The sequence below is a fragment of the Argopecten irradians genome, chromosome 6 (assembly GCF_041381155.1).
Source record: "Argopecten irradians isolate NY chromosome 6, Ai_NY, whole genome shotgun sequence".
In the NCBI taxonomy this organism is placed as follows: Eukaryota; Metazoa; Mollusca; class Bivalvia; order Pectinida; family Pectinidae; genus Argopecten; species Argopecten irradians.
In genome coordinates, this window is record NC_091139.1 from 28,536,927 (window position 1) to 28,548,461 (window position 11,535).

At 34.9% G+C, this 11,535-nt stretch overlaps 1 protein-coding gene across 1 annotated transcript; it reads right to left on the reverse strand.

The window, feature by feature from the left end:
* Positions 1-797: 797 nt before the first annotated feature.
* LOC138326433 (fibropellin-1-like) lies at positions 798-6,613 on the reverse strand. The gene is made up of 7 exons (XM_069272541.1): positions 6,535-6,613; positions 5,721-5,804; positions 5,124-5,363; positions 4,093-4,191; positions 3,707-3,799; positions 1,246-1,338; positions 798-901 (listed from the first exon to the last, which is right to left on the reverse strand). The coding sequence occupies exons 1-7, from the start codon at positions 6,611-6,613 to the stop codon at positions 798-800; spliced, it is 792 nt and encodes a 263-aa protein (XP_069128642.1).
* Positions 6,614-11,535: the final 4,922 nt, after the last annotated feature.

Here is an 11,535-nt window from a genome sequence, read left to right on the forward strand (position 1 = left end):
TCAATATGGAACAATTAGGTACAAAACTTAATTATGATACCTTGTTTATTACTGATCAAATCCAATATGGCCGATAAGCAATCTTTTCGATCCATGGTAGCCCAAAGACACCAGATCTTAATCGATCCATGGTAGCCAGACAAAAAACTCTCATTTTTGGTCATTGTTAAAACCCCCGCTTAGCAGTCATTTTGGATAACTCAAAAGGTAAACATGTCATGTCTAGATGGCATCTTACCAACTTTGAGAACAATACTCTACTAAAGAAAAAAAAAGACGAATAGACAGCCAAGTTTATTAATATGGGGCACCCGCATCTCAACCATAATTAAGAAAAGAACGGCTTAGCGGCCATATAACACAAGTCATACATTTTCGCAGGTTAAGATAAGTATTACTGATATTATTAAAAAAGTAAAAAAATATGTTAATAACTTACCCACGCAATACCCGTTACTCTTCAAACATACTCTGTCTTTACAGTTCCCTGGGCAGTCACTTCCGCATTGATCACCGTATTTCCCGGTTATGCATTCTATGAAATGTTTAATACCATATGACTAGAATAGAATCCTTACGACCCTTAGTAATAATATATGACATGTGAGTTTGATGATTCGTGCGATTAAAAACTAAGAAAAAATTATAAAATCAGAAGTAGTGAACATAATATCGATATCTAGTTCCATATTTATTTTCATGTGGACAGGTTACTGTAGGTATTGTTTAGGTAACCATATTACATGATGAATGCTGCTAATTCTGTGTTTTACTTTGTTATTGTATTGGGAACTTCATTATTTACCAAAGCAGAATCCGTCATCCTTAAAGCACGTTCTGCCTCGACAGTTGTTAGGGCAATTCAACTGACACGCAGTTCCATGCTTTCCATTCTCACATTCTTAAATATAAATGTAAGAAATGAGTATCATCCATTAAGTGTATTCTGCATTCGGATTGAACGTATATACGCGTATTTGGATTCATAAAATATATAAGAAAAAGTGTTCAACGTCATCATTCGTATATTTGTTGTTAGCGTTTACTAAACAGCATAATTTTGATAGCAAATACATTTACTTTCACTTTTTTCAAAATCATGTTGCTAAATATTTATATATAATATTTGGTTGGAGGTGAGGCCAAATATGCACAAATCAAATATAGCTTTTTAATGTATTCAGCTTCAGGTATTATATGTTATGCATTGTATAAATACAAAAATAATTGGTTGTAGTTAGTTACCGAAGCAGTCTGTAGCTGACGACTGACTACATGACACACAGTTAACTGCACAGTTGTCTTCACACGAAACACCTGTTTTACCGGCGATACATGCTGAAATATACAAAATTATTATTTACTGGATATATTTAAGCAACTACTTATTTCAAAAATAAAATTACAAAGATAATAGCATACCTTAACCAGTTAAAGGGTTTACTGTTGGAAACTGTACACGACGCAATATGCAAAATTGAATAAGATTCGTAAAAGTACACTATGCGTTTGCATAACCCAGAATTGTTATCAATACAGAGCAGGGGTAAGGGAGAATCGGGTCATATCGTCATATGTTCCGAAACTAGACTTAGAAATAAGTAGTAACAATTTCGGACTACTTCCTGAAAAAGATGGCGGCGCCCATGGTAACAGGCTTCATCGTAACTAGTTGGCTTCAACGTAACTAGTTGGCAATAGGTATTTCTTCGTCGACTGCATCTGTATATTCTGTACATGGAATTTAGATGATGATCTTGTAGGTGCTTCCTTTTTGTAAAAGATGCAGTCGCTCTCTTTTGGGCGGTGTACAGTCAAACAGCATGCTCAAATCTTTGTACTGGTATATAGTGGAGACAGGTATATTTCTAGTTTTGATATGACTGCTAGGAATGCGATGCATATGACTATTTTAGACAACGATATTGGACACAAAATGTGTCTATAATGACATCATCAATTTTGTTGAAAGTGAACATTTTACATCTATTACATGTTATTGTTTTATCTTTACGTATTCTTGAAATGATAACATAGTATACAATTAAAAAAAAGAAAGAAAAAGAAGTTACGTCTATTCTATGAACTCTAAAATGACGATTACAATTTAATAAATAAGTGGTAGTTTGATAACAGTATATGTTCATGTGTAACTATGATATCTGGTTAGTAAAATCAGAAGAGGAGTTTGTAATATTTACGATTATGTTTCCTGAATTGTATATCTCCTTGTATGTATAAGGATCAAAGAAGTAATATCAACAGGATTTTCCAGATGACACGGGATCCAATCAAACGTAAGTCTGTTAGATACGAATAACTTCAAATGGTAAATATGGGACAAGGAAGAAATTGTCAAATTTTCGAGGCTGCCACTCGCCGAAGTGTAAATTGCGCTCCATTATTCTTAATAGTTAAATATTTGTCTACTTTGTTCCGCATTACTGTTAATTATAACTTATAATTTATGAATGATCTATTAATTGAACTGATGATGCCGCTCAACCACAATCACGTACTGTTCAAAGCAATACCATGCAAACCAATTAGGTTATCGGCTTTGTCGTTTTCATATGATAAATAAACAGAAACAAATAAACACTGATATTTTTGGTAGATATTTTAAAATGGTTTAATAACTTTCCAATTGAGGCACAATGTATGGATATTCTTCAATTTATTGAAGTTTATTGTATGAAGTCATATTTATTCAATTAACAAAAGGTTACCGTTGGATGATTTTTTTTAATTGTTCAAGTATTCATGTTCAATTTGGTAAATATATCGCGTATAGTTTGTAGAAAAAATATTTAGGAAGTATATATCAAGGAGTTTGTTTAAGTTATTTTTGTTATTGTTATACGTGTAGATCTACGTACAGAATAAAGATACAGCTATTAAGTAATGGCATGTTTGACAAGGGAGGTAACCCTTTGTGATATAGTCCTACAGGCAGTGGTTAATTTGGCCGTTGTCCGTGCGGATAACTTTGGTTTGGTTTATTTATTTTTACGTCCTATTAACAGCCAGGGTCATGTAAGGACGTGCCAGGTTTGTTGGTGGAGGAAAGCCGGAGTACCCGGAGAAAAACCACCGACCAGCGGTCAGTACCTGGCAACTGCCCCACATAGGATTCGAACCCGCATCCCAGAGGTGAAGGGCTTGTGGTAATATGTCGGGACATCTTAACCACTCGGCTACCGCGGCCCCATTTGTGCGGATAACAAAACACCATTTTCATGTGTATTCATACAGTTTGCTCAGTGCCTATATTCGCCGAAGTGGGCGAAATGTTCCGATTAAGGTAAGAGGACCGGGTTAGGAATTCTTATATTATCACATGTACAAAATTGATTACAATATTGATATGAGACAGTTGACAGTTGATACACAAATGAACCACGTCGAGTGCATTGTCAACATCTAACCTGGTTGCAACTGAGATTAATTGTGAAGTCGTTTTCGAAATCTACTGCCAGTACTACTATAAAGGAGGTTTTATTTGTTTTTGGACAATTCAATTATATTTCAGAAGCTAGCAATAAACTATGACATTATATCGACGAAGGCAAATTATTTTGTTTTTAAAAGAGTTTTTAATGATATGCATTTGTTGTATTTATTTTATAGACTACTAACATTTTTGCTATTGTTTTTGATACATAATTTTTGTTTCAATTTATACTAATAAATAAGATGAACTTACCATCACATTGTCCGGAATCCTTCTCGCAACTCTTGTTACAATTCGCAGAGCATGTAAGTTGACAATCATTTCCATACTTTCCATCAAAGCAGTCTATGATAAACAAATAATTAGGTTTAAGCAGTTTTAAAGATATGTATGTTGATTTGCCATATGTGTTCTAAAAAAGCAAGACATGGATATATGTAACAAGATGACAAACAAAAATATCTATTTTTGTGTCTGTCATACACAAAGATGTTTGTAATGATATTGGTCTGCAGCCAGTGAAACTTATATGTGTACCTTTTCGTCACCTTCATCAGACACTATGTCGTTCACAATGTGTTTTTTTTAATATCCACTAAACGATTCCGTAGTAACAAATTAAGCTGTTAGTATCTTACAGAAACAGAATCCAGACACGGAGTTACAATTTCCTCCGAAGCAGTCCACAGAACAGGTGTGGTCGCAATTCCCAGAGCCATATTTTCCTACTGGACATCCTGGATAGTATAAAAACGTTAGAGTATATATTTGTGTCTAAAATGTAAAGAAAACAGTTATATGTAGGTGGCGAATAAGTGGTATTCCAGAACCATAATGGCTTGTTTTTTACTATTCTGATGGGATGTATTCGGTTGTACTCGTTGATATGAGTATAGAGACATATGTAAATATATTTTATTATAAACGTGTACGAGTGAAAACATAATGGTTTATCTAAAGTCTATTGGACTACGGTGATTGCCATTATATACAAAGGAGGCGTAGGTATATAACCGATACTGTGAAAACAATTACAAATGAAAGCGGATCTATAATGTGGTTTGCAGGTGATACGGTTTAGCGTCCATATAAACCTGGGCTTTTGTTGCAATTTCGCCTTATTTGGACTAAATATGGTGCGTTGATAGCTCCCTTCCCACCTCACAAGCTGATATTATTAAAACATCTTTGTCCATTTACTATTTTTGGCATATGTCACTAGTGTTATATAATTAGAATGTTTTTTATTGAATAGAAATTCATTATGAGGTCATGTTTTGACGTAAGTAAACAAGACGTGACGTCAGGATCCGAAGACGTTGTGATAAAATGGCCGCTGATTGTTTCCAACACATATGCCATTCGAAATATAGGTTGTTGTAAGGTGAACAACAGTATCTTAGATTTGTGATCATTTAATATGACATTGAATGAAACTTATCTCGAAGCGAAGTTTTCATTTTTGCTCGCCAAAGAAGGCAAAAATAGAAATTTCGTAGACTCTTTTCATAAAATCTCGTATGTAATGAACACTCACTTAAGATCCCATATATATGTATTCAACTGTCATTATCTTTATACAATGGAACAACACATATGTCAATGTATTCATATTGCGAGCCTTCTCATATTGAATTACTGATATGTTTAAAAGTTTAATTGTACATACCCATCACCTGAACTTCACATAATTCCAAAGTAGCAAAGTTCTCCTGCCAGTCGTATTTTAGATCGCTTACTTGGTTGTAGACAATGACATATTGAGCTACGCTTGGACACTGGTGTGTTGGGTTTATGTTAACATCCTGCGCTGAGGCACTGTTATCCTTATAACAGAGAAACCCATCTGCTTGATTTGTACTGTTGGACACGTACAGGGAGTACCCAGCAAAGCGATGTGCTGTTCCGTCTGATAAAGGTGCAAACAAAATACATCTCAATTCTAACATCAAATACACGGTTAGGAATTTTCTTATCGTTTAGCATTACCCCAATGCTGTCACTTTATAACACAATTAATTGGTTATAACTAGACAAATCATCAATTCATGACCCATATTTTGAAATTGATAAAATAAAATCATGATTAAAAGTGTTGCAAAAAATGGTTTACGTTTTTTAGCTTAATAATATCACATACTTCTGTAGTATATGGTAATTCGCTGTATCGTATTTTTTTGTCCCAAATCAACACGCCACCACGCTTCGTTAAACGTCTGAGTCTTAGTGTGAGAACAGCAGTTTTGATGAATGTTTTGATGCGTACAATTGTCGACTCCTTGTTGTGCTAGCCATTTGCTGGTTTCCTGGTTTGACGATTGACTTGCTATCTTAGATACACTAATATTTACTGAAATATAAAGCCAGATGATCTGACAACCAGACAAAAGCTAATTTTAAATACAATAAAACTATCAGTTGTTGTTAAAGTGGACAATAAATTATGTCATGAAGTGGAAAGGTATTAACTGGAAGTCGGTATTATTTCATCGGATGTTCTCAATATATAGCAACATGACACTTAAATAAACCAAAACTTATTTGAAACATGGATTTCTTTGGCTAATGAGTATGCCGCTCTAGTCCTCGATCATCAAATGCAAATGTAAATAAATCAACATTTAAAGCAGTTAATTAACCGAACAAACGGAATCCCTTTGTGGCGAAGAAATGTAACTCCCAGACTAACGCAATTGTATATTCTATGTTACATAATGTTTTGATTTCTAAAAATATTTCTCACACACATACCTACCACTGTGGCTATAACTAAGAGTACATTGGTGTTGTTAACTATCATTTGAATAAATACACATTCAATATATTAGTATGTCCTTTCAGCGTCCATTCAAAGATACGGATGAAATAGAACGGCTTTTAACTGTGTCTACACCGACACAGCCTGAACGCTAGGAAGCAAATTATCAATTATGTCGCCTTACTATACTTGATGTCAAGAACATATTAGTCTTGATAACAATAATAAGTAGCTAGTACGAAATTGAAAGTTCTGTAACATATAGATATTAAACATTAAATAAGGTTTTAAGGAAATGTGATATATAAAGCTATCAACTTACTTTCCGACCTTGTTGTTGGTACGAAGAACAATACGACTAGGAATATCTTCCAGTACCGTAAGCAGTTTCTGGACGACATGTCCGTCTTAATCCTCCGATACTGTTATCATTGTACTGACGACCAGGAAGTTCATCGGAACGTATACGTAGGCGAACGGTCAGTGTGAATACACATCTTTAAGAAAGTTTTCAACCGGTTCACGCTTCACCGGGCATCGCCTGTACGAGTTTATATTGGTATAGATCATTGTACTGTTAGCTTAAGTTCGATAAGGAAGTTGTGAAATACCCGTGTACCTTTTAGATTTCTTTGGAACTCCGACGAGAAGAACGAGGAACAGTGCAGAAACAATGGTTTGGAAAACAATTATGTATTTTACATTGGCTAAGTATAGTAATATATACCTTAAGTCGGAACAGAAAACCTGTTATAAATACACACATGTTAATCGTCAATTGTCGTCGATTGATTTTTAAAAATAGATCGCATTGTAATTCTGCAAACACTATTATGAGATATGTCTATCAAATATCCCATGCATTAAACGACAGAAGTATCGCGCAGTAGGTATTCAAAGGACTATAAGAAATGTCAATATATCTTTTTTATAGTCTGGATTTTATATTCACTGTATACGTGTATAAAGAATCCATGCATTCAAGCTACCCTGTAGTCTACGTGAATGTTTCACTATTGAGGTATTAGGTGACACTTCTTTTTCAATAACCATTGTTATACCCGAGCTGTACTGAATATTACGAAACCAGTTTTCCATTTAAATTCTGACTATGTACAAAAAAATATCTTCTTTCTTTAACAGATCGTATTTCATTCACTATTTTCCAATAGTGCAAGAAAATATATTCCTTCTTGCGCTGATCGTTTTTCATGCTCAGTTTTATAATAGTACATGAAAATATCTGGAACTGATCGTATTTTATGCATAATTATGCAGTTGCGGATAATGCGTATTCATCATTATCATGCTGTTCCGGAAAAAAAAATATTGAGGATAAAGGCTCACATAATACATATTATTTAAGGAAATTTTAATCACATATGACGAGTAAATTTCCGTCCGGTGAGACGAGAGTGATGTAGTGAAGTATCTATATATATAACACATTGAGACATGCCCTAATATAGACCACTATATATTATAAAGACCACTTTCATAGTGTTCCATTTATTACACAATTATGAGTTGTGTATAAAGAAACTTTTCCCTGGCCCACCCCTTAAGACAACTTTCCCCTGTCCCTGGGGTGGTTTTTAGAGACAGGGTTGTCGGTACATATATTTTTGCTTTTGAATTTTTGAAACGGAGTGAGTTAAAAAAATTAAAAGATATTCAATCAAACTTATGATGATTTAAGTGTATTTCGTGGTGTATGATAATTATGGTTAATGATTAATGCCCTATTCCAGAGATGCATTTCTCTCAAAGAGGCACTTGGGATATAAAACAAATATTAGATAACCTTGGTCACAGAGGGAAGTTCACAAAATCAAATAAAGAAATGTGACTGTAATGTCGGTTTTAATCGTGATCTTAACACATTGTCACAATACACGGCGGTAGTTGAAAATACGAAAATCTTCCACTTGTAATCTTCCTCTACGTAACACTGATATTTATAATAATGATACTCGATATAGTGTGTAACCAATTGTCGGATGGCGACCTTTAACCCCTTCATCTGAGGGAATCTTGATACATGATACACGGATTTAGGTGTATTCATATATGCCAGAGACGAAAGCAATTTAAGAAAAATCAAAGTTATTGATGAAAAAGCTTCATCTGTAACTGGAAAAAAGAGTAAACTAACGTAAACATGAATCTGCATTTTACTTTTTTTTCTGCTGATTTGTCTAAATCCGGAACTGTGTGTATATTTTGATGGATTATAAAGCTGATACGATAACTACAGTTATCGTTTGTATCAACCCGCTTATACATGTAACCACGATTTGAGTTATATGGAAACCCAACAATATACATTGCTGATTTTTAATACATGTCAATCTCGGTGAGATCTCTCGGTTGAAGCTATGGAAATTCATAGCTAACTAGGAAATATTTTGCTGGAAAACCGCTTAAATAGGCATTTTCTACCACTGATTTCTGTTTAATCGATTCCAGTCAATTAACTTATAGAGGTGAACAGCTAGGGCTCTACATATACATGTAAGCAGTCTGAGTAATTCTTAACAAAACGGTTTATTTGGCATTTAGGAATATCATAAAGAATGACCACAAGACGGTCTTGGAAACGGATGTTCCTAGTAAATTTCCTTTCCACGCCAGACGAGATATTAAGGAAACCAGGCCGCCTTTCCTTCCTTCAAAGTAATTCTGACCGATTGGGGCAATCATAAATAAGTCTGTTTTGTAGTTTATGCAATGATATCCATATATTTGTTTGGAATTGCGTGTATTGGGAAAATGAAACTGTTTGTGTCGTTTCGACCTCACAGAGAAATACCGTACAACAAGCGCCACCTTTAATGAGGAATGTGCTGTGCCATTTGTATCCGGTTTGAACTGGTTTAGTTCGGTTGACGTTGAAACCGCCTCGTTATTAAAGTTAAAATCGGCAATATCAAGTAAGTAGTTGTGCTTTTTACATGTCACTGAAGTAAGTATCACTATCGAAAGATATATAGTATTAGAGAGCGCAGAGAACGGGCCGAAGGCCCGTTTGCGAAGCGAACTATTGTGATAGAGGTGTCTCGGTAACGTTATTCCATGTAAATCATCCAATATTTGTAGAGTTGGAAAACTTTCTCAAAATCCGGAAACAGGAAGTCAACACAAGATCCAGCATCGCGCAAGACAGTATCCAATGTCACACTCTCGCATGATTACAAAATCACACTCTCGCGTGATTATAAACAAGTTATACTTGAAAAATTCAAAATGAATACATGAGTGAAAGATAAGCCTTCCAATTCATTCTTACCTGAATCTAACAATTACATTTTGTCCTGAATCTTAACTTATAAGCCGTTTTATGTGAGCAGTTGCTTCGGAATTTTCCGACTGGCAACGGAGAATGACGTTGAAATATATTTTGTAGCCGCGCGCAGTAACGTATTTTTGCAGAAAGTGAAAGTAGAAGTACCCTATGTTCAATATTGTTTTTCTTGTAATAAACTCAATGCAAGTATTTCAGCAAAGCTATGATTCTAATAATTAATAATTCTGTAAATGATTTCTAGCAGTACAATTAGTCAGCGCTAACAATAAGCAATAACAACAAAACAAATGCCAACATCGATAAGACTGATGGGACAGGGGAGGTTACTCTTTCGCCGTTGCAAATTCTTTATTTACCTGGCAGTAACACAGTTAAAAAAAACAACGAAAGAATAGATTCACTGCTGCGCTCTCAGATAGGCTTTGCCTAAAATTATATTATTCGTAAACTAATATTTTATATTAGAAGTTGCTATCGTCTATTAGTGAGGGCAAACAAAGGTCCGTTAGCGAAGCGAACTCTCGTGATAGAGGTGTCTCAGTAACGTTATTCTATGTATATGCATTCATATATGAAGAGTTTGAAAACTTTCTCGTAAACCGGAAACCGAAGTCAACACAAGATTCAGCATCGCGCAAGACAGCATCCAAAGTCACACCCTCGCGTGATTACAAAATGTCACACTCTCGCGTGATTACAAACAAGTAACGCTTGGAAAAATTCAATATGAAAACTTTAGTGAAAGACAAACCTTCCAATTTATTCTTACCGGAATCTAACAATTACAATATGTCCTGAATATTTACTTAAAAGCCGTTTTAAGTGCTAGTAATTCAGCAAGGCTTTGATTCTAATAATTGATAATTCTATAAATGAGTTCCAGCAGTACAGTTATTCAGCGCACACATTAAGCTATAAAAACAAAACACATGTCAACATCGATAAGACTGATGGGTCAGGGGAGATTACTCTTTCGCCGTTGGAAATTCTTTATTTACCTGGCATATTTCTATTTAGTAACACAGTTTAAAAACAACAGGGGAAAGAATGGATTAAGTGCTGCGCTCTCAGATAGGCTTTGCCTGAAATTATATTATAATTGTTTTTAGTATGCCTACTAAATCTAATACTAAAAACAAACCATCTAACTTTGGTCTGATCATGACCGCGGCTGAATCAATGTTACTCGTTAGGTTATTGAACAGTACAGATTAAAAAAAGGCTCGTAAACAGACAGTTGTACAGACTCTGAGGCAATTGCCGTTTGAATCTTTTATGATCAAATTGTTGGTAGTTAAGTCGTTAGGTGACGTGAGGTTAACATGTGTGTTTTTGTTATTGTTTTGTCGATCAGTTGGCTACGTTTGCAGTTTAAAAATAGCGCAGAGAATCATCATTAGACAAGACACGGCTGAATTTTTATTCCAGTAATATGTAACCATAACTTTGGTATACAAATACGCTACCCACATCCATCTTTGTACCCCTAACAAACGTAGGATTTGAGAGTCTAGTCTCCATATCTCATCTTGTTCTCGACGTAACATAGAGTGTTCTCCCTTTCTCAAAAACATTTTTGAAACCCCAGGGGCAACACGGCTGAGGACGAAAGGGGACTGAATAGAAGGGTGGGACTCCATAAAATTATAGTAACTATTACATCATGAAAATTAGTTTTACGTCGAGAAACCTCAATTTCATTCCACGTTTCCGCGGGTGTACTATGTGATCCGTCATTTTAGGTGACGTCTTGCTCTTTCGGTTTGTTAACGATTTTTCGGTTTTCTTTGCTGAGGAATCGTTCCTGATTATATATTATTAGGTATGATTAGTATCACTTAACACCCTTTTAGTGTGTTTGTTATTTGTTTTACGTTTAAAAAGGTATTATTCCTACCTAGTAAGTGTTTACCTATTTCATAATTGCTATGCCAGGTTTGTCTCACTCGGGATAGCGGCAGAGCTTGGATCATTGGTGTTTCCATTTCTAAGAGGAACGGGACCCATAGGCTGCTT